General features: G+C 49.6%; 1 protein-coding gene across 2 annotated transcripts in view; it reads right to left on the bottom strand.

Annotated features, from left to right (window-relative positions):
• The window catches only part of unkl (unk like zinc finger), a 304,546-nt gene that overhangs the window by 130,033 nt on the left and 148,357 nt on the right, over window positions 1-26,156 (bottom strand). For both annotated transcript variants that reach the window (XM_086000032.1, XM_086000033.1), the window contains exon 5: window positions 3,934-4,069. In XM_086000032.1, the coding sequence (XP_085856158.1) occupies window positions 3,934-4,069 (136 nt within the window). The remainder of the gene's footprint in view (window positions 1-3,933; window positions 4,070-26,156) is intronic.

The following is a 26,156-nucleotide window of genomic DNA, read 5'->3' as shown; positions in this document are numbered from 1 at the left end:
TACGGGATCCTGGGCTTCATAAATAGAGGTATCGAGTACAAAAGTGTGGAAATTATGATGAACCTGTATAAAACATTGGTTCGGCCCCAACTGGAGTTTTTAAAAAAAATTCATTCATGGGATCTGGGCGTCGCTGGCAAGGCCAGCATTTATTGCCCATCCCTAATTGTCCTCGAGAAGGTGGTGGTGAGCCGCCTTCTTGAACCGCTGCAGTCCGTGTGGTGAAGGTGCTCCCACAGTGTTGTTAGAGAGCGAGTTCCAGGATTTTGACCCAGCAACGATGAAGGATCAACGATATATTTCCAAGTCAGGATGGTGTGTGACTTGGAGGGGAACTTGGAGGTGGTGGTGTTCCCATGCACCTGCTGCCCTTGTCCTTCTAGGTGGAAGAGGTCATGGGTTTGGGAGGTGCTGCCGAAGAAGCCTTGGCGAGTTGCTGCAGTGCATCTTGTAGATGGTACACACTGCAGCCACGTTACGCCGGTGGTGGAGGGAGTGAATGTTTAAGGTGGTGGATGGAGTGCCAATCAAGCAGACTGCTTTGTCCTGGATGGTGTCGAGCTTCTTGAGTGTTGTTGGAGCTACACTCATCCAGGCAAGTGGAGAGTATTCCATCACACTCCTTACTTGTGCCTTGCAGATGGTGGAAAGGCTTTGGGGAGTCAATAGGTGCGACACTCGCCACAGAATACCTAGCCTCTGACCTGATCTTATTGCCACAGTATTTATGTGGCTGGTCCAGTTAAGTTTCTGGTTAATGGTGACCCCCCCCCTCTAGGATATTGATGGTGGGGGATTCAGCCGTTGTATTGCCGTTGAATGTCATGGGGCGGTGGTTAGACTCTCGCTTGTTGGAGATAGTCATTGCCTGGCACTTCTGTGGCGCGAATGTTACCTGCCACCTATCAGCCCAAGCCTGAACGTTGTCCAGGTCTTGTTGCATGCGGGCATGGACTGCTTCATTATCTGAGGAGTAGTGAATGGCACTGAACACATCAGCAAACATCCCCATTTCTGACTTTATGTTGGAGGGAAGGTCATTGATGAAGCACCTGAAGATGGTTGGGCCTAGGACGCTGTCCTGTGGAACTCCTGCAGTGATGTCCTGGGGCTGAAATGATTGACCTTCAACCACCACAACCATCTTCCTTTGTGCTAGGTATGACTCCAGCCAGTGGAGAGTTTTCCCCCCGATTCCCATTGACTTCAGTTTTACTAGGGCTCCTGGATGCCACACTCGGTCAAATACTGCCTTGATGTCTAGGGCAGTCACTCTCACCTCACCAGTGTCAAATTCTGGGCACCACAGTTTAGGAAGGATGTGAAGGCCTTAGAGAAGGGGCAGAAAAGATTTACGAGAATGATTCCAGGGATGAGGGACTTCAGTTACGTTGATAGACTGGAGAAGCTGGGGTTGTTCTCTTTGGAGCAGAGAAGATTGAGCGGAGATTTGATAGAGGTGTTCAAAATTATGAGGGGTCTGGACAGAGTAGATAGAGAGAAACTGTTCCCATTGACAGAAGGGTCGAGAACCAGAGGACACAAATTTAAGGTGATTGGCAAAAGAACCAAAGGCAACATAAGAAAAAACTTTTTTACACAACGAGTGGTTAAGATCTGGAATGCACTGCCTGAAAGGGTGGTGGAGGCAAACTCATGGCTTTCAAAAGGTTAGGTTGATTGGCTATGATAAAAAAAATTGACCCTTAGTGTTAGGGGGATTAAATACGTGGGTTACAGGGATAGGGTGGGATATGTGTTGGTGTAGGGGTTACGGGGATTGGGAGGGATATGTGTCGGTGCAGGCTCGATGGGCCGAAATGGCCTCTATCGGTACTGTGAGGTTTCTGTGATTTCTGTGATTTCTGTGAAAAGGGAATTGGATAAGTACCTGAAGGAAAAAAATTTGCAGGGCTACAGGGAAAGGGCGAGGGAGTGGGACTAGCTGAGAGTCGGCACGGACTCGATGGGCCGAATGGCCTTCTTCCGTGCTCTAATCATTGAGCTAGAGGTGCAAGAGTAGCACACCCATATGTGACTTTTACACATATACACAACTGAACAGCACTGTGGGAGTGGCTTCACCACAGACTGCAGCAGTTCAAAGAGAGGGCCCACCACCACCTTCTAGGGCAACGAGGGATGGCCAAGAAATGCTGGCCTTGCCAGCGATGCCCACATCCAGAGAATTCATAACTTTTTTTAAATACTGCTTAAAAATCCACATTAAAAGTAATTCTTATTTTCAAATTCTTGGACAAATGGTTAAAATAATTCAGAAACGGGACAGTTACCCCTCCTAATCTTTCCTTCTATGGTCCGGCATCCAACTCCTTCCTTACACTTCTGTGAAGCACCTAGACATATTTTTCAGCATTCCAGGCACTATATAAATGCAAACTGCTGTTGTTTAGCACAAGATTTTACATAACTGCAGTCCAACTGCTATACTGAAGGCTTACTGAGACAGGAGTGCTGAGGAACGACCCAGTAGTGAAGGGAGCTGCAGTCAAAATGGGGTCACAGCTTTCAAGACACTGCACCCTCGGCAGTGATGGGAGTGTGTCATCAATTTTAGACCGTCACTAAGAGTTTAGGAGAAATTTTAGGAGCATGGAATTCATCACAGAGAGGCTGAGGCAGAAACCATTGCACATCCTTTAATGGAAAACTGCCTAACTAGTTGAAGTGCAGGTAGATAAAGGGCTACGTGGTAAGTGGAGGGCAGTGGGATTAGCTCTGGATTGCTCTAACCACCTCCTGCATAGACACAATGGGCCAAATGTCCTCCTTGTGTGCTGTAACATTCTAGGGTTCTCGGAGCTCAAAGCTCCCTCCGCTGCACAATAAAGTGCTGCACTGACTGCACCACACAAAGCATTTTTAATGCGTTGTTTTACCAAAAGTTCCTCATAATCTGGCCTCCAAATACAGCACCGTATAAATTTAGATTAGAATCCAGTTAATTGTCAACACAATAACGTGTTGACATTATTACCCACACGATAACATTGGGGGGACATTATCACCCACATGATGACGTGGGGGGGACATTATTGCCCACACGATGACGTGGGGGGGGGGGGGGGACATTATTGCCCACACATTAATGGAGTGTTCATTTCCACATTACTGAAGAGAAGCTTCCACGAGTGAGGGGGAGAAAACAAGGAAGGAGGAAACCGATCGCTGTGCTGCTTTTGCCAGAAGGCGAGATCTGGGGTAGCTTGCACTGTCTCCACCTTGGGAGACCCAAAAGGGGAGGAAAAGCAGGGAGGGGAGGCATCACTGTACCATCTCCCAATCTAATCCATTCCTAGCACCTAAAACTAATTAGTTCCTCACTGCTATCAGTCTTCCCTTCCCTCTATTATGTACAGACAACATGGAATCTCAACATCTTGAGTTATCCCACCTTCTGTCCTACTCTTCAACCTTGGTGGCGTGCTGCACTGGAGATTGGCTTCATCTTATCTTATACCCATTAGCAGAGTGCTATAATCACGACTTCATCATGTCAGGATCAACCAGGAGCTTTCCCACTAATGTTTTAAGCCTGGGAGTGATTTTGAAAGTTGCCAAAGAACTAGAGAAGTAACATCAGCTCAACAGTCACGGAATGTGATAAATTAGTTAAAATGGACATTGCTTGTACTGTATGGGAGAACCTGAGGACAGGCTAGAAAATGTTCCCAGTCTGCCATCTTATCATGACCAAGCTCCCCACCGGTTGTACAGTAAATGCTGCTGTTCTCTATTTTAATGTATAATCACCATTTTAAGTGAAACTTCTAACATAAAAAAACACCAATCATGCACCAAATATTGCAGTACACATATCTGGGTGGGAGGGGGACAAATTTGCTAATGGTCAGGTGTAAATCAGTGTTACATAAAAGCAAACACCCTGCAAGAATAGAGCAGATTCTTCACCTATATTTAAATTTTCTAGGGTTTCTTCTTCTGTCCCGGCTGTTATGATAATGAGGGCAAGCATAGCCTTGTCTGCAGAGTCGAGGAGGCTTATTACACTGTTCAGTCTTGTAATTTGCTAACACAAAGTTTGTCTCTGCAAAATAAACAAATTTATGTCAAGAGTAAATTGTTCAATACGTCCACAGCACAAAGTGTACTTTGCACTTCAGAAAATTGATTTTTACAGAAAAACACACTTACAGCCATAGCCCCCCCACCCCGAGAGCCCCCTCCCCCCCACCCCGAGAGCCCCTCCCACACACCGCCACCCCCCCGAGAGCCCCTCCCCCACGCCCCGAGAGCGCCACCTCCCCTTCCCCACACCCCGAGAGCCCCTCCCACACACCGCCACCACCCCGAGAGCCCCCTCCCCCACCCCGAGAGCCCCTCCCCCACACCCCGAGAGCCCCTCCCCCACCCCCCGAGAGCACCACCCCCCCAGAGAGCCCCCACCCCCCAAGAGCGCCCGCCCCCAGACTCTCCCCCACCCCGAGAGCCCCCCCACCCCGAGAGCCCCCTCCCCCCCGAGAGAGCCCCCACACCCCGAGAGAGCCCCCGCCCCCCGAGAGAGCCCCCCACCCCGAGCCCCTCCCCCACCCCGAGCCCCTCCCCCACACCCCCGAGAGCCCCTCACCCGAGAGATCCCCTCCCTCCACACCCCGAGAGATCCCCATCCCCCACAAACCCCCGCCCCCACACAGACCCTGCCCCCTCCCCCACCCCGAGAGCCCCCTCCCCCCGAGAGAGCCCCCGCCCCCACACAGACCCTGCCCTTCCCCCTCCCCCGCCTGCCATCTCACTGACAAACCCCGCGGGGCAGCGTTGTTTTGAGGGCCCAAGTCTCCACTCAATCACTGCCCCCCTGGCACCAAACATCATCATGTGGCCTTCTGAAGTATTACTTTCTGAGCAAACATTCAGTGTTTCTTTTCATCAGGTAATTTGACAATTACACTTTCCACCCAAGAAACACAAAACATAAAAATTCCATTCAACAGTAAGTTGCTAAAAAGTTAGCATTAGAAATATTACCTTCCTTTCTTTGAAGGAAAATACGAGCTTTAAATTGCAAGAATAAAATCCCCATCCGGTAAAATCCCAGTGTACAGGGGCAACCTGACTGCAACTTCTTACAATTTAAAGCTCAGGGTTTTTATGCACTTGGAGGATGTGCAGCTGGGGTGTTACTAGCCAGGATGTGATTTCTGCGCCATCAGCATGACCAACACACAATGCACCAGAATGCATCGAAAGATCAGTAATTAGCCACAGCTTTCGATGCACTTTCATCCTGTACAAGTTTGCAACACTATGAACAAACGACAGAATTCGTAAACATTGAATGTGGAAGTGACATTGCATTCTTCATCCTTTGTATTTTATAGAAAGTTGACCCAAATCTATAGGCCCAGTGACTGTTGAAGCTCTTCATACAGAGCTCAGTTAGATTATAAACAGGGGAAAGCTAAAGTGTCACTCTCCACTCCTCGCTTTTAAAATTCTCATCTTCACCTATCTCTGTAACCTTCTCCAGCTCCACCACCCTCGCAGATGGCTGCGCTCCTCCAATTCTGGCCTCTTGCACATCCCCGATTTTGATCGCTCCACCATTAGCAGCGGTTTCTTCAGATGCCCGGGCCCTAAACTCTCATTACATCCCTAAACCGCTCCACCATTAGCAGCGGTCTCTTCAGATACCCGGGCCCTAAACTCTCATTCCCTCCCTGAACCGCTCCACCATTAGCAGCGGTGTCTTCAAATACCCGAGCCCTAAACCCTCATTCCATCCCTGAACCGCTCCACCATTAGCAGCGGTCTCTTCAGATGCCCGGGCCCTAAACTCTCATTCCCTCCCTGAACCGCTCCACCATTAGCAGCGGTGTCTTCAAATACCCGAGCCCTAAACCCTCATTCCATCCCTGAACCGCTCCACCATTAGCAGCGGTCTCTTCAGATGCCCGGGCCCTAAACTCTCATTCCCTCCCTAGACCGCTCCACCATTAGCAGCGGTCTCTTCAGATGCCCGGGCCCTAAACTCTCATTCCATCCCTGAACCGCTCTGCTTCTCTCTCCTTTTAAGACGCTGCTTAAAACCGACTTCTTTGACCAAGCTTTTGGTCACCTGCCCTAATATCTCATGTGGTTCGGTGTGACTTTGTTTGATAACGCTTCTGTGAAGCACCTTGGGACGTTTTACGATAAAAATGCAAGTTGTTATGAAGGCACCGCAGATAGCAAGCCGTTAAAAAAATCAATCTGAAAGCAGTCGACACGAAATGCAAGCTTACACGGGAAAAGACAGACTGCATCATTTCAGTCAATGCTTTTCCATCGCTGCTTGTTTATTCAGTTTGTTTCACATTAAGTGCCCAGGTGACAGTGCCCCACATTTGCACTGCTCCATTCAGGTCTCATCCTCGCTGCAGAATTCTAAACCCACTTCTTTGTTAACTTATGATTGTGCCACTGGGGTAAGAGCCAGATTCAGTGTAAACGCAGAGAGCCAAACTCCCAGGATCCCATCTCAGCAAGTGTAAGTGTGCCTAAAATTCCCCTTTATTGAGGAATTAAGTGGATCTTGTTGAATCAATACTGTAATGTACATGAATGCCCTACAGTGAATTCCAAGACTGATGTGCTTTCATCCCAAATTGCAATCTGCTACGAAAGAGCCATGGAGTTAGGCTTAGATCCCAGGCTGATCATTTCAATTTGAGCCATGCTCTTTAATTGCTGTTTCGTGAGGGTTATAAATCACTTCCCACTTACTGCCTTGTAAGTAGAAATTGTTCTTTGCCCCACATTGTCATGTGCCAATACTCCTCTGCTTTAGGCCCACAACATTCATAATTCCATGTCTGTGAGGGTGGCAATCTGTCTAGAAACCTTCACTGATTCTGACGAGGTTTCATGACGGCATCTTGGAGACTTGTCTGTCCACTACAAACAGTATAGTTCGGATTGCCAAGTTCACAAATAGAACTTTGATTTCTTCCCTCTCCTGAAAGTGCCGACACTGGCTAGAGTGTGGTCCACACGCTCACGCACTCCCCAACAGAGATCAATCAACACACAACTATCAGGACAGTGAAGCCCAGCTCATGTCCTCTCCACAGCTCAGAGGCCAATTGTTGAGGAGCCAAGATCAGCAAACTCACCGCGAATCAAACCGGAGACCTTCTGGTTCCACACGTCCTCTACCAACTGATCCATCCGGAAAGCTCAAGTCAATCATGAGCATCAAACCACGTTGCACCACTTGGACTTCACATGTCACTATACCAATCTCCTGCCATGTCAGACGGCCATCCCATCCTTCACACGTCACTATACCAATCTCCTGCCATGTCAGACTGCCATCCCATCCTTCACATGTCACTATACCAATCTCCTGCCATGTCAGGCTGCCATCCCATCCTTCACATGTCACTATACCAATCTCCTGCCATGTCAGACTGCCATCCCATCCTTCACATGTCACTATACCAATCTCCTGCCATGTCAGACTGCCATCCCATCCTTCACATGTCACTAGACCAATCTCCTGCCATGTCAGACTGCCATCCCATCCTTCACATGTCACTATACCAATCTCCTGCCATGTCAGACTGCCATCCCATCCTTCACATCCACTATACCAATCTCCTGCCATGTCAGACTGCCATCCCATCCTTCACATGTCACTATACCAATCTCCTGCCATGTCAGGCTGCCATCCCACCCTTCACATGTCACTATACCAATCTCCTGCCATGTCAGACTGCCGTCCCATCCTTCACATGTCACTATACCAATCTCCTGCCATGTCAGGCTGCCATCCCACCCTTCACATGTCACTATACCAATCTCCTGCCATGTCAGACTGCCATCCCATCCTTCACATGTCACTATACCAATCTCCTGCCATGTCAGGCTGCCATCCCACCCTTCACATGTCACTATACCAATCTCCTGCCATGTCAGACTGCCATCCCATCCTTCACAAGTCACTATACCAATCTCCTGCCATGTCAGACTACCATCCCACCCTTCACATGCACTATACCAATCTCCTGCCATGTCAGACTGCCATCCCACCCTTCACATTCAGTATACCAATCTCCTGCCATATCAGACTGCCATCCCATCCTTCACATTCACTATACCAATCTCCTGCCATGTCAGACTGCCATCCCATCCTTCACATGTCACTATACCAATCTCCTGCCATGTCAGACTACCATCCCATCCTTCACATTCACTATACCAATCTCCTGCCATGTCAGACTGCCATCCCATTCTTCACATGTCACTATACCAATCTCCTGCCATGTCAGACTACCATCCCACCCTTCACATTCACTATACCAATCTCCTGCCATGTCAGACTGCCATCCCACCCTTCACATTCAGTATACCAATCTCCTGCCATGTCAGACTGCCATCCCACCCTTCACATTCACTAAACCAATCTCCTGCCATGTCAGACTGCCATCCCATCCTTCACATGTCACTATACCAATCTCCTGCCATGTCAGACTGCCATCCCATCCTTCACGTCACTATACCAATCTCCTGCCATGTCAGACTGCCATCCCATCCTTCACATGTCACTATACCCATCTCCTGCCATGTCAGACTGCCATCCCATCCTTCACACGTCACTATACCAATCTCCTGCCATGTCAGACTGCCATCCCATCCTTCACCTTCACTATACCAATCTCCTGCCATGTCAGACTGCCATCCCATCCTTCACATTCACTATACCAATCTCCTGCCATGTCAGACTGCCATCCCATCCTTCACATTCACTATGCCAATCTCCTGCCATGTCAGACTACCATCCCATCCTTCACATGTCACTATACCAATCTCCTGCCATGTCAGACTGCCATCCCATCCTTCACATGTCACTATACCAATCTCCTGCCACGTCAGGTTGCCATCCCATCCTTCACATGTCACTATACCAATCTCCTGCCATGTCAGGCTGCCATCCCATCCTTCACATGTCACTATACCAATCTCCTGCCATGTCAGACTGCCATCCCATCCTTCACACGTCACTATACCAATCTCCTGCCAAGTCAGACTGCCATCCCATCCTTCACACGTCACTATACCAATCTCCTGCCATGTCAGACTGCCATCCCATCCTTCACATTCACTATACCAATCTCCTGCCATGTCAGACTGCCATCCCACCCTTCACATTCATTATACCAATCTCCTGCCATGTCAGCCTGCCAGCCCATCCTTCACACGTCACTATACCAATCTCCTGCCATGTCAGGCTGCCATCCCACCCTTCACATGTCACTATACCAATCTCCTGCCATGTCAGACTGCCATCCCATCCTTCACACGTCACTATACCAATCTCCTGCCATGTCAGACTGCCAGCACATCCTTCACATGTCACTATACCAATCTCCTGCCATGTCAGGCTGCCATCCCACCCTTCACATGTCACTATACCAATCTCCTGCCATGTCAGACTGCCGTCCCATCCTTCACATGTCACTATACCAATCTCCTGCCATGTCAGGCTGCCATCCCACCCTTCACATGTCACTATACCAATCTCCTGCCATGTCAGACTGCCATCCCATCCTTCACATGTCACTATACCAATCTCCTGCCATGTCAGACTGCCATCCCATCCTTCACATGTCACTATACCAATCTCCTGCCATGTCAGGCTGCCATCCCACCCTTCACATGTCACTATACCAATCTCCTGCCATGTCAGACTGCCATCCCATCCTTCACGTCACTATACCAATCTCCTGCCATGTCAGACTACCATCCCATCCTTCACATTCACGAAACCAATCTCCTGCCATGTCAGACTGCCATCCCATCCTTCACATGTCACTATACCAATCTCCTGCCATGTCAGACTGCCATCCCATCCTTCACATGTCACTATACCAATCTCCTGCCATGTCAGACTGCCATCCCATCCTTCACATGTCACTATACCAATCTCCTGCCATGTCAGACTGCCATCCCATCCTTCACATGTCACTAGACCAATCTCCTGCCATGTCAGACTGCCATCCCATCCTTCACATGTCACTATACCAATCTCCTGCCATGTCAGACTGCCATCCCATCCTTCACATCCACTATACCAATCTCCTGCCATGTCAGACTGCCATCCCATCCTTCACATGTCACTATACCAATCTCCTGCCATGTCAGGCTGCCATCCCACCCTTCACATGTCACTATACCAATCTCCTGCCATGTCAGACTGCCGTCCCATCCTTCACATGTCACAATACCAATCTCCTGCCATGTCAGGCTGCCATCCCACCCTTCACATGTCACTAGACCAATCTCCTGCCATGTCAGACTGCCATCCCATCCTTCACATGTCACTATACCAATCTCCTGCCATGTCAGACTGCCATCCCATCCTTCACATGTCACTATACCAATCTCCTGCCATGTCAGGCTGCCATCCCACCCTTCACATGTCACTATACCAATCTCCTGCCATGTCAGACTGCCATCCCATCCTTCACAAGTCACTATACCAATCTCCTGCCATGTCAGACTACCATCCCACCCTTCACATTCACTATACCAATCTCCTGCCATGTCAGACTGCCATCCCACCCTTCACATTCAGTATACCAATCTCCTGCCATATCAGACTGCCATCCCATCCTTCACATTCACTATACCAATCTCCTGCCATGTCAGACTGCCATCCCATCCTTCACATGTCACTATACCAATCTCCTGCCATGTCAGACTACCATCCCATCCTTCACATTCACTATACCAATCTCCTGCCATGTCAGACTGCCATCCCATCCTTCACATGTCACTATACCAATCTCCTGCCATGTCAGACTACCATCCCACCCTTCACATTCACTATACCAATCTCCTGCCATGTCAGACTGCCATCCCACCCTTCACATTCAGTATACCAATCTCCTGCCATGTCAGACTGCCATCCCACCCTTCACATTCACTAAACCAATCTCCTGCCATGTCAGACTGCCATCCCATCCTTCACATGTCACTATACCAATCTCCTGCCATGTCAGACTGCCATCCCATCCTTCACGTCACTATACCAATCTCCTGCCATGTCAGACTGCCATCCCATCCTTCACATGTCACTATACCCATCTCCTGCCATGTCAGACTGCCATCCCATCCTTCACACGTCACTATACCAATCTCCTGCCATGTCAGACTGCCATCCCATCCTTCACCTTCACTATACCAATCTCCTGCCATGTCAGACTGCCATCCCATCCTTCACATTCACTATACCAATCTCCTGCCATGTCAGACTGCCATCCCATCCTTCACATTCACTATGCCAATCTCCTGCCATGTCAGACTACCATCCCATCCTTCACATGTCACTATACCAATCTCCTGCCATGTCAGACTGCCATCCCATCCTTCACATGTCACTATACCAATCTCCTGCCACGTCAGGTTGCCATCCCATCCTTCACATGTCACTATACCAATCTCCTGCCATGTCAGGCTGCCATCCCATCCTTCACATGTCACTATACCAATCTCCTGCCATGTCAGACTGCCATCCCATCCTTCACACGTCACTATACCAATCTCCTGCCAAGTCAGACTGCCATCCCATCCTTCACACGTCACTATACCAATCTCCTGCCATGTCAGACTGCCATCCCATCCTTCACATTCACTATACCAATCTCCTGCCATGTCAGACTGCCATCCCACCCTTCACATTCATTATACCAATCTCCTGCCATGTCAGCCTGCCAGCCCATCCTTCACACGTCACTATACCAATCTCCTGCCATGTCAGGCTGCCATCCCACCCTTCACATGTCACTATACCAATCTCCTGCCATGTCAGACTGCCATCCCATCCTTCACACGTCACTATACCAATCTCCTGCCATGTCAGACTGCCAGCACATCCTTCACATGTCACTATACCAATCTCCTGCCATGTCAGGCTGCCATCCCACCCTTCACATGTCACTATACCAATCTCCTGCCATGTCAGACTGCCGTCCCATCCTTCACATGTCACTATACCAATCTCCTGCCATGTCAGGCTGCCATCCCACCCTTCACATGTCACTATACCAATCTCCTGCCATGTCAGACTGCCATCCCATCCTTCACATGTCACTATACCAATCTCCTGCCATGTCAGACTGCCATCCCATCCTTCACATGTCACTATACCAATCTCCTGCCATGTCAGGCTGCCATCCCACCCTTCACATGTCACTATACCAATCTCCTGCCATGTCAGACTGCCATCCCATCCTTCACATGTCACTATACCAATCTCCTGCCATGTCAGACTACCATCCCATCCTTCACATTCACGAAACCAATCTCCTGCCATGTCAGACTGCCATCCCATCCTTCACATGTCACTATACCAATCTCCTGCCATGTCAGACTGCCATCCCATCCTTCACATGTCACTATACCAATCTCCTGCCATGTCAGACTGCCATCCCATCCTTCACATGTCACTATACCAATCTCCTGCCATGTCAGACTGCCATCCCATCCTTCACATGTCACTAGACCAATCTCCTGCCATGTCAGACTGCCATCCCATCCTTCACATGTCACTATACCAATCTCCTGCCATGTCAGACTGCCATCCCATCCTTCACATCCACTATACCAATCTCCTGCCATGTCAGACTGCCATCCCATCCTTCACATGTCACTATACCAATCTCCTGCCATGTCAGGCTGCCATCCCACCCTTCACATGTCACTATACCAATCTCCTGCCATGTCAGACTGCCGTCCCATCCTTCACATGTCACAATACCAATCTCCTGCCATGTCAGGCTGCCATCCCACCCTTCACATGTCACTAGACCAATCTCCTGCCATGTCAGACTGCCATCCCATCCTTCACATGTCACTATACCAATCTCCTGCCATGTCAGACTGCCATCCCATCCTTCACATGTCACTATACCAATCTCCTGCCATGTCAGACTACCATCCCACCCTTCACATGTCACTATACCAATCTCCTGCCATGTCAGACTGCCATCCCACCCTTCACATTCAGTATACCAATCTCCTGCCATATCAGACTGCCATCCCATCCTTCACATTCACTATACCAATCTCCTGCCATGTCAGACTGCCATCCCATCCTTCACATGTCACTATACCAATCTCCTGCCATGTCAGACTACCATCCCATCCTTCACATTCACTATACCAATCTCCTGCCATGTCAGACTGCCATCCCATCCTTCACATGTCACTATACCAATCTCCTGCCATGTCAGACTACCATCCCACCCTTCACATTCACTATACCAATCTCCTGCCATGTCAGACTGCCATCCCACCCTTCACATTCAGTATACCAATCTCCTGCCATGTCAGACTGCCATCCCACCCTTCACATTCACTATACCAATCTCCTGCCATGTCAGACTGCCATCCCATCCTTCACATGTCACTATACCAATCTCCTGCCATGTCAGACTGCCATCCCATCCTTCACGTCACTATACCAATCTCCTGCCATGTCAGACTGCCATCCCATCCTTCACATGTCACTATACCCATCTCCTGCCATGTCAGACTGCCATCCCATCCTTCACACGTCACTATACCAATCTCCTGCCATGTCAGACTGCCATCCCATCCTTCACCTTCACTATACCAATCTCCTGCCATGTCAGACTGCCATCCCATCCTTCACATTCACTATACCAATCTCCTGCCATGTCAGACTGCCATCCCATCCTTCACATTCACTATGCCAATCTCCTGCCATGTCAGACTACCATCCCATCCTTCACATGTCACTATACCAATCTCCTGCCATGTCAGACTGCCATCCCATCCTTCACATGTCACTATACCAATCTCCTGCCACGTCAGGTTGCCATCCCATCCTTCACATGTCACTATACCAATCTCCTGCCATGTCAGGCTGCCATCCCATCCTTCACATGTCACTATACCAATCTCCTGCCATGTCAGACTGCCATCCCACCCTTCACATTCATTATACCAATCTCCTGCCATGTCAGCCTGCCAGCCCATCCTTCACACGTCACTATACCAATCTCCTGCCATGTCAGGCTGCCATCCCATCCTTCACATGTCACTATACCAATCTCCTGCCATGTCAGACTGCCATCCCATCCTTCACATGTCACTATACCAATCTCCTGCCATATCAGACTGCCATCCCATCCTTCACGTCACTATACCAATCTCCTGCCATGTCAGACTGCCATCCCATCCTTCACATTCACTATACCAATCTCCTGCCATGTCAGACTGCCAGCCCATCCTTCACATTCACTATACCAATCTCCTGCCATGTCAGACTGCCATCCCATCCTTCACATTCACTATACCAATCTCCTGCCATGTCAGACTGCTATCCCATCCTTCACATGTCACTATACCAATCTCCTGCCATGTCAGACTGCCATCCCACCCTTCACATGCACTATACCAATCTCCTGCCATGTCAGACTGCGATCCCACCCTTCACATTCACTATACCAATCTCCTGCCATGTCAGACTGCCATCCCATCCTTCACATTCACTATACCAATCTCCTGCCATGTCAGACTGCCAGCCCATCCTTCACATGTCACTATACCAATCTCCTGCCATGTCAGACTACCATCCCATCCTTCACATTCACGAAACCAATCTCCTGCCATGTCAGACTGCCATCCCATCCTTCACATGTCACTATACCAATCTCCTGCCATGTCAGACTACCATCCCATCCTTCACATTCACTATACCAATCTCCTGCCATCCCACCCTTCACATTCAGTATACCAATCTCCTGCCATATCAGACTGCCATCCCATCCTTCACATTCACTATACCAATCTCCTGCCATGTCAGACTGCCATCCCATCCTTCACATGTCACTATACCAATCTCCTGCCATGTCAGACTACCATCCCATCCTTCACATTCACTATACCAATCTCCTGCCATGTCAGACTGCCATCCCATCCTTCACATGTCACTATACCAATCTCCTGCCATGTCAGACTACCATCCCACCCTTCACATTCACTATACCAATCTCCTGCCATGTCAGACTGCCATCCCACCCTTCACATTCAGTATACCAATCTCCTGCCATGTCAGACTGCCATCCCACCCTTCACATTCACTATACCAATCTCCTGCCATGTCAGACTGCCATCCCATCCTTCACATGTCACTATACCAATCTCCTGCCATGTCAGACTGCCATCCCATCCTTCACGTCACTATACCAATCTCCTGCCATGTCAGACTGCCATCCCATCCTTCACATGTCACTATACCCATCTCCTGCCATGTCAGACTGCCATCCCATCCTTCACACGTCACTATACCAATCTCCTGCCATGTCAGACTGCCATCCCATCCTTCACCTTCACTATACCAATCTCCTGCCATGTCAGACTGCCATCCCATCCTTCACATTCACTATACCAATCTCCTGCCATGTCAGACTGCCATCCCATCCTTCACATTCACTATGCCAATCTCCTGCCATGTCAGACTACCATCCCATCCTTCACATGTCACTATACCAATCTCCTGCCATGTCAGACTGCCATCCCATCCTTCACATGTCACTATACCAATCTCCTGCCACATCAGGTTGCCATCCCATCCTTCACATGTCACTATACCAATCTCCTGCCATGTCAGGCTGCCATCCCATCCTTCACATGTCACTATACCAATCTCCTGCCATGTCAGACTGCCATCCCATCCTTCACACGTCACTATACCAATCTCCTGCCAAGTCAGACTGCCATCCCATCCTTCACACGTCACTATACCAATCTCCTGCCATGTCAGACTGCCATCCCATCCTTCACATTCACTATACCAATCTCCTGCCATGTCAGACTGCCATCCCACCCTTCACATTCATTATACCAATCTCCTGCCATGTCAGCCTGCCAGCCCATCCTTCACACGTCACTATACCAATCTCCTGCCATGTCAGGCTGCCATCCCATCCTTCACATGTCACTATACCAATCTCCTGCCATGTCAGACTGCCATCCCATCCTTCACATGTCACTGTACCAATCTCCTGCCATATCAGACTGCCATCCCATCCTTCACGTCACTATACCAATCTCCTGCCATGTCAGACTGCCATCCCATCCTTCACATTCACTATACCAATCTCCTGCCATGTCAGACTGCCAGCCCATCCTTCACATTCACTATACCAATCTCCTGCCATGTCAGACTGCCAGCCCATCCTTCACATTCACAATACCAATCTCCTGCCATGTCAGACTGCTATCCCATCCTTCACATGTCACTATACCAATCTCCTGCCATGTCAGACTGCCATCCCACCCTTCACATGCACTATACCAATCTCCTGCCATGTCAGACTGCGATCCCACCCTTCACATTCACTATACCAATCTCCTGCCATGTCAGACTGCCATCCCATCCTTCACATTCACTATACCAATCTCCTGCCATGTCAGACTGCCATCCCATCCTTCACATTCACTATGCCAATCTCCTGCCATGTCAGACTACCATCCCATCCTTCACATGTCACTATACCAATCTCCTGCCATGTCAGACTGCCATCCCATTCTTCACATGTCACTATACCAATCTCCTGCCACGTCAGGTTACCATCCCATCCTTCACATGTCACTATACCAATCTCCTGCCATGTCAGGCTGCCATACCATCCTTCACATGTCACTATACCAATCTCCTGCCATGTCAGACTGCCATCCCATCCTTCACACGTCACTATACCAATCTCCTGCCAAGTCAGACTGCCATCCCATCCTTCACACGTCACTATACCAATCTCCTGCCATGTCAGACTGCCATCCCATCCTTCACATTCACTATACCAATCTCCTGCCATGTCAGACTGCCATCCCACCCTTCACATTCATTATACCAATCTCCTGCCATGTCAGCCTGCCAGCCCATCCTTCACACGTCACTATACCAATCTCCTGCCATGTCAGGCTGCCATCCCACCCTTCACATGTCACTATACCAATCTCCTGCCATGTCAGACTGCCATCCCATCCTTCACACGTCACTATACCAATCTCCTGCCATGTCAGACTGCCAGCACATCCTTCACATGTCACTGTACCAATCTCCTGCCATGTCAGGCTGCCATCCCACCCTTCACATGTCACTATACCAATCTCCTGCCATGTCAGACTGCCGTCCCATCCTTCACATGTCACTATACCAATCTCCTGCCATGTCAGGCTGCCATCCCACCCTTCACATGTCACTATACCAAACTCCTGCCATGTCAGACTGCCATCCCATCCTTCACATGTCACTATACCAATCTCCTGCCATGTCAGACTGCCATCCCATCCTTCACATGTCACTATACCAATCTCCTGCCATGTCAGGCTGCCATCCCACCCTTCACATGTCACTATACCAATCTCCTGCCATGTCAGACTGCCATCCCATCCTTCACATGTCACTATACCAATCTCCTGCCATGTCAGACTACCATCCCATCCTTCACATTCACGAAACCAATCTCCTGCCATGTCAGACTGCCATCCCATCCTTCACATGTCACTATACCAATCTCCTGCCATGTCAGACTACCATCCCACCCTTCACATTCACTATACCAATCTCCTGCCATGTCAGACTGCCATCCCACCCTTCACATTCAGTATACCAATCTCCTGCCATGTCAGACTGCCATCCCACCCTTCACATTCACTATACCAATCTCCTGCCATGTCAGACTGCCATCCCATCCTTCACATGTCACTATACCAATCTCCTGCCATGTCAGACTGCCATCCCATCCTTCACGTCACTATACCAATCTCCTGCCATGTCAGACTGCCATCCCATCCTTCACATGTCACTATACCCATCTCCTGCCATGTCAGACTGCCATCCCATCCTTCACACGTCACTATACCAATCTCCTGCCATGTCAGACTGCCATCCCATCCTTCACCTTCACTATACCAATCTCCTGCCATGTCAGACTGCCATCCCATCCTTCACATTCACTATACCAATCTCCTGCCATGTCAGACTGCCATCCCATCCTTCACATTCACTATGCCAATCTCCTGCCATGTCAGACTACCATCCCATCCTTCACATGTCACTATACCAATCTCCTGCCATGTCAGACTGCCATCCCATCCTTCACATGTCACTATACCAATCTCCTGCCACGTCAGGTTGCCATCCCATCCTTCACATGTCACTATACCAATCTCCTGCCATGTCAGGCTGCCATCCCATCCTTCACATGTCACTATACCAATCTCCTGCCATGTCAGACTGCCATCCCACCCTTCACATTCATTATACCAATCTCCTGCCATGTCAGCCTGCCAGCCCATCCTTCACACGTCACTATACCAATCTCCTGCCATGTCAGGCTGCCATCCCATCCTTCACATGTCACTATACCAATCTCCTGCCATGTCAGACTGCCATCCCATCCTTCACATGTCACTATACCAATCTCCTGCCATATCAGACTGCCATCCCATCCTTCACGTCACTATACCAATCTCCTGCCATGTCAGACTGCCATCCCATCCTTCACATTCACTATACCAATCTCGTGCCATGTCAGACTGCCAGCCCATCCTTCACATTCACTATACCAATCTCCTGCCATGTCAGACTGCCATCCCATCCTTCACATTCACTATACCAATCTCCTGCCATGTCAGACTGCTATCCCATCCTTCACATGTCACTATACCAATCTCCTGCCATGTCAGACTGCCATCCCACCCTTCACATGCACTATACCAATCTCCTGCCATGTCAGACTGCGATCCCACCCTTCACATTCACTATACCAATCTCCTGCCATGTCAGACTGCCATCCCACCCTTCACATTCAGTATACCAATCTCCTGCCATATCAGACTGCCATCCCATCCTTCACATTCACTATACCAATCTCCTGCCATGTCAGACTGCCATCCCATCCTTCACATGTCACTATACCAATCTCCTGCCATGTCAGACTACCATCCCATCCTTCACATTCACTATACCAATCTCCTGCCATGTCAGACTGCCATCCCATCCTTCACATGTCACTATACCAATCTCCTGCCATGTCAGACTACCATCCCACCCTTCACATTCACTATACCAATCTCCTGCCATGTCAGACTGCCATCCCACCCTTCACATTCAGTATACCAATCTCCTGCCATGTCAGACTGCCATCCCATCCTTCACATGTCACTATACCAATCTCCTGCCATGTCAGACTGCCATCCCATCCTTCACGTCACTATACCAATCTCCTGCCATGTCAGACTGCCATCCCATCCTTCACATGTCACTATACCCATCTCCTGCCATGTCAGACTGCCATCCCATCCTTCACACGTCACTATACCAATCTCCTGCCATGTCAGACTGCCATCCCATCCTTCACCTTCACTATACCAATCTCCTGCCATGTCAGACTGCCATCCCATCCTTCACATTCACTATACCAATCTCCTGCCATGTCAGACTGCCATCCCATCCTTCACATTCACTATGCCAATCTCCTGCCATGTCAGACTACCATCCCATCCTTCACATGTCACTATACCAATCTCCTGCCATGTCAGACTGCCATCCCATCCTTCACATGTCACTATACCAATCTCCTGCCACGTCAGGTTGCCATCCCATCCTTCACATGTCACTATACCAATCTCCTGCCATGTCAGGCTGCCATCCCATCCTTCACATGTCACTATACCAATCTCCTGCCATGTCAGACTGCCATCCCATCCTTCACACGTCACTATACCAATCTCCTGCCAAGTCAGACTGCCATCCCATCCTTCACACGTCACTATACCAATCTCCTGCCATGTCAGACTGCCATCCCATCCTTCACATTCACTATACCAATCTCCTGCCATGTCAGACTGCCATCCCACCCTTCACATTCATTATACCAATCTCCTGCCATGTCAGCCTGCCAGCCCATCCTTCACACGTCACTATACCAATCTCCTGCCATGTCAGGCTGCCATCCCATCCTTCACATGTCACTATACCAATCTCCTGCCATGTCAGACTGCCATCCCATCCTTCACATGTCACTATACCAATCTCCTGCCATATCAGACTGCCATCCCATCCTTCACGTCACTATACCAATCTCCTGCCATGTCAGACTGCCATCCCATCCTTCACATTCACTATACCAATCTCCTGCCATGTCAGACTGCCAGCCCATCCTTCACATTCACTATACCAATCTCCTGCCATGTCAGACTGCCAGCCCATCCTTCACATTCACTATACCAATCTCCTGCCATGTCAGACTGCTATCCCATCCTTCACATGTCACTATACCAATCTCCTGCCATGTCAGACTGCCATCCCACCCTTCACATGCACTATACCAATCTCCTGCCATGTCAGACTGCGATCCCACCCTTCACATTCACTATACCAATCTCCTGCCATGTCAGACTGCCATCCCATCCTTCACATTCACTATACCAATCTCCTGCCATGTCAGACTGCCAGCCCATCCTTCACATGTCACTATACCAATCTCCTGCCATGTCAGACTGCCATCCCATCCTTCACACGTCACGATACCAATCTCCTGCCATGTCAGGCTGCCATCCCATCCTTCACATGTCACTATACCAATCTCCTGCCATGTCAGACTGCCATCCCATCCTTCACATTCACTATACCAATCTCCTGCCATGTCAGACTGCCAGCCCATCCTTCACATGTCACTATACCAATCTCCTGCCATGTCAGACTGTCGTCCCATCCTTCACATTCACTGTACCAATCTCCTGCCATGTCAGACTGCCAGCCCATCCTTCACATGTCACTATACCAATCTCCTGCCATGTCAGACTGCCATCCCATCCTTCACACGTCACTATACCAATCTCCTGCCATGTCAGGCTGCCATCCCATCCTTCACATGTCACTATACCAATCTCCTGCCATGTCAGACTGCCAGCCCACCCTTCACATTCACTATACCAATCTCCTGCCATGTCAGACTGCCATCCCATCCTTCACATTCACTATACCAATCTCCTGCCATGTCAGGCTGCCATCCCACCCTTCACATTTACTATACCAATCTCCTGCCATGTCAGACTACCATCCCATCCTTCACATGTCACTATACCAATCTCCTGCCATGTCAGGCAGCCATCCCATCCTTCACATGTCACTATACCAATCTCCTGCCATGTCAGGCTGCCATCCCATCCTTCACATGTCACTATACCAATCTCCTGCCATGTCAGACTGCCATCCCACCCTTCACACGTCACTATACCAATCTCGGCCATGTCAGACTGCCATCCCATCCTTCACATGTCACTATACCAATCTCCTGCCATGTCAGACTGCCATCCCATCCTTCACACGTCACTATACCAATCTCCTGCCATGTCAGACTGCCATCCCATCCTTCACCTTCACTATACCAATCTCCTGCCATGTCAGACTGCCATCCCATCCTTCACATTCACTATACCAATCTCCTGCCATGTCAGACTGCCATCCCATCCTTCACATTCACTATGCCAATCTCCTGCCATGTCAGGCTGCCATCCCATCCTTCACACGTCACCATACCAATCTCCTGCCATGTCAGACTGCCATCCCATCCTTCACATTCACTACACCAATCTCCTGCCATGTCAGACTACCATCCCATCCTTCACATGTCACAATACCAATCTCCTGCCATGTCAGACTGCTATCCCATCCTTCACATGTCACTATACCAATCTCCTGCCATGTCAGGTTGCCATCCCATCCTTCACATGTCACTATACCAATCTCCTGCCATGTCAGGCTGCCATCCCATCCTTCACATGTCACTATACCAATCTCCTGCCATGTCAGACTGCCATCCCATCCTTCACACGTCACTATACCAATCTCCTGCCATGTCAGACTGCCATCCCATCCTTCACACATCACTATACCAATCTCTTGCCATGTCAGACTGCCATCCCATCCTTCACATTCACTATACCAATCTCCTGCCATGTCAGACTGCCATCCCACCCTTCACATTCATTATACCAATCTCCTGCCATGTCAGGCTGCCATCCCATCCTTCACATGTCACTATACCAATCTCCTGCCATGTCAGACTGCCATCCCATCCTTCACATGTCACTATACCAATCTCCTGCCATGTCAGACTGCCATCCCATCCTTCACGTCACTATACCAATCTCCTGCCATGTCAGACTGCCATCCCATCCTTCACATTCACTAGACCAATCTCCTGCCATGTCAGACTGCCAGCCCATCCTTCACATTCACTATACCAATCTCCTGCCATGTCAGACTGCCAGCCCACCCTTCACATTCACTGAACCAATCTCCTGCCATGTCAGACTGCCAGCCCATCCTTCACATTCACTATACCAATCTCCTGCCATGTCAGACTGCTATCCCATCCTTCACATGTCACTATACCAATCTCCTGCCATGTCAGACTGCCATCCCACCCTTCACATGCACAATACCAATCTCCTGCCATGTCAGACTGCGATCCCACCCTTCACATTCACTATACCAATCTCCTGCCATGTCAGACTGCCATCCCATCCTTCACATGTCACGATACCAATCTCCTGCCATGTCAGACTGCGATCCCACCCTTCACATTCACTATACCAATCTCCTGCCATGTCAGACTGCCATCCCACCCTTCACATGCACAATACCAATCTCCTGCCATGTCAGACTGCGATCCCACCCTTCACATTCACTATACCAATCTCCTGCCATGTCAGACTGCCATCCCATCCTTCACATGTCACGATACCAATCTCCTGCCATGTCAGACTGCCATCCCATCCTTCACATGTCACTATACCAATCTCCTGCCATGTCAGACTGCCAGCCCATCCTTCACATGTCACTATACCAATCTCCTGCCATGTCAGACTGCCATCCCATCCTTCACATGTCACTATACCAATCTCCTGCCATGTCAGGCAGCCATCCCATCCTTCACATGTCACTATACCAATCTCCTGCCATGTCAGGCTGCCATCCCATCCTTCACATGTCACAATACCAATCTCCTGCCATGTCAGACTGCCATCCCACCCTTCACACGTCACTATACCAATCTCGGCCATGTCAGACTGCCATCCCATCCTTCACATGTCACTATACCAATCTCCTGCCATGTCAGACTGCCATCCCATCCTTCACACGTCACTATACCAATCTCCTGCCATGTCAGACTGCCATCCCATCCTTCACCTTCACTATACCAATCTCCTGCCATGTCAGACTGCCATCCCATCCTTCACATTCACTATACCAATCTCCTGCCATGTCAGACTGCCATCCCATCCTTCACATTCACTACACCAATCTCCTGCCATGTCAGACTACCATCCCATCCTTCACATGTCACTATACCAATCTCCTGCCATGTCAGACTGCCATCCCATCCTTCACATGTCACTATACCAATCTCCTGCCATGTCAGACTGCTATCCCATCCTTCACATGTCACTATACCAATCTCCTGCCATGTCAGGTTGCCATCCCATCCTTCACATGTCACTATACCAATCTCCTGCCATGTCAGGCTGCCATCCCATCCTTCACATATCACTATACCAATCTCCTGCCATGTCAGACTGCCATCCCATCCTTCACACGTCACTATACCAATCTCCTGCCATGTCAGACTGCCATCCCATCCTTCACACATCACTATACCAATCTCCTGCCATGTCAGACTGCCATCCCATCCTTCACATTCACTATACCAATCTCCTGCCATGTCAGACTGCCATCCCACCCATCACATTCATTATACCAATCTCCTGCCATGTCAGGCTGCCATCCCATCCTTCACATGTCACTATACCAATCTCCTGCCATGTCAGACTGCCATCCCATCCTTCACATGTCACTAGACCAATCTCCTGCCATGTCAGACTGCCATCCCATCCTTCACGTCACTATACCAATCTCCTGCCATGTCAGACTGCCATCCCATCCTTCACATTCACTCGACCAATCTCCTGCCATGTCAGACTGCCAGCCCATCCTTCACATGTCACTATACCAATCTCCTGCCATGTCAGACTGCCAGCCCATCCTTCACATTCACTAAACCAATCTCCTGCCATGTCAGACTGCCAGCCCATCCTTCACATTCATTATACCAATCTCCTGCCATGTCAGACTGCCATCCCACCCTTCACATGCACTATACCAATCTCCTGCCATGTCAGACTGCCATCCCATCCTTCACATGTCACGATACCAATCTCCTGCCATGTCAGACTGCCAGCCCATCCTTCACATTCACTATACCAATCTCCTGCCATGTCAGACTGCCAGCCCATCCTTCACATGTCACTATACCAATCTCCTGCCATGTCAGACTGCCATCCCATCCTTCACACGTCACTATACCAATCTCCTGCCATGTCAGGCTGCCATCCCATCCTTCACATGTCACTATACCAATCTCCTGCCATGTCAGACTGCCAGCCCATCCTTCACATTCACTATACCAATCTCCTGCCATGTCAGCCTGCCATCCCATCCTTCACATTCACTATACCAATCTCCTGCCATGTCAGACTGCCATCCCATCCTTCACATTCACTATACCAATCTCCTGCCATGTCAGACTGCCAGCCCATCCTTCACATGTCACTATACCAATCTCCTGCCATGTCAGACTGCCATCCCATCCTTCACATTCACCATACCAATCTCCTGCCATGTCAGACTGCCAGCCCATCCTTCACATGTCACGAAACCAATCTGCTGCCATGTCAGACTGCCATCCCATCCTTCACATTCACAAGACCAATCTCCTGCCATGTCAGACTGCCAGCCCATCCTTCACATTCACTATACCAATCTCCTGCCATGTCAGCCTGCCATCCCATCCTTCACATTCACTATACCAATCTCCTGCCATGTCAGACTGCCATCCCATCCTTCACATTCACTATACCAATCTCCTGCCATGTCAGACTGCCATCCCATCCTTCACATGTCACTATACCAATCTCCTGCCATGTCAGACTGCCATCCCATTCTTCACACGTCACTATACCAATCTCCTGCCATGTCAGGCTGCCATCCCATCCTTCACATGTCACTATACCAATCTCCTGCCATGTCAGACTGCCATCCCATCCTTCACATTCACGATACCAATCTCCTGCCATGTCAGACTGCCAGCCCATCCTTCACATGTCACTATACCAATCTGCTGCCATGTCAGACTGCCATCCCATCCTTCACATTCACGATACCAATCTCCTGCCATGTCAGACTGCCAGCCCATCCTTCACATGTCACTATACCAATCTCCTGCCATGTCAGACTGCCATCCCATCCTTCACACGTCACTATACCAATCTCCTGCCATGTCAGGCTGCCATCCCATCCTTCACATGTCACTATACCAATCTCCTGCCATGTCAGACTGCCAGCCCATCCTTCACATTCACTATACCAATCTCCTGCCATGTCAGACTGCCATCCCATCCTTCACATTCACTATACCAATCTCCTGCCATGTCAGACTGCCATCCCATCCTTCACACGTCACTATACCAATCTCCTGCCATGTCAGACTGCCATCCCATCCTTCACACGTCACTATACCAATCTCCTGCCATGTCAGGCTGCCATCCCATCCTTCACATGTCACTATACCAATCTCCTGCCATGTCAGACTGCCAGCCCATCCTTCACATTCACAATACCAATCTCCTGCCATGTCAGCCTGCCATCCCATCCTTCACATTCACTATACCAATCTCCTGCCATGTCAGACTGCCATCCCATCCTTCACATGTCACTATACCAATCTCCTGCCATATCAGACTGCCATCCCATCCTTCACACGTCACTATACCAATCTCCTGCCATGTCAGACTGCCATCCCATCCTTCACATTCACTATACCAATCACCTGCCATGTCAGACTGCCAGCCCATCCTTCACACGTCACTATACCAATCGCCTGCCATGTCAGACTGCCAGCCCATCCTTCACATTCACTATACCAATCTCCTGCCATGTCAGCCTGCCATCCCATCCTTCACATTCACTATACCAATCTCCTGCCATGTCAGACTGCCATCCCATCCTTCACGTCACTAAACCAATCTCCTGC

This window comes from Somniosus microcephalus, chromosome 11, assembly GCF_052327205.1.
Source record: "Somniosus microcephalus isolate GS21.2 chromosome 11, FLI_Smic_1.0, whole genome shotgun sequence".
NCBI lineage: Eukaryota > Metazoa > Chordata > Chondrichthyes > Squaliformes > Somniosidae > Somniosus > Somniosus microcephalus.
Note: the sequence above shows the minus strand (reverse complement) of the source record. Positions and strands in the feature narration are given on the sequence as shown.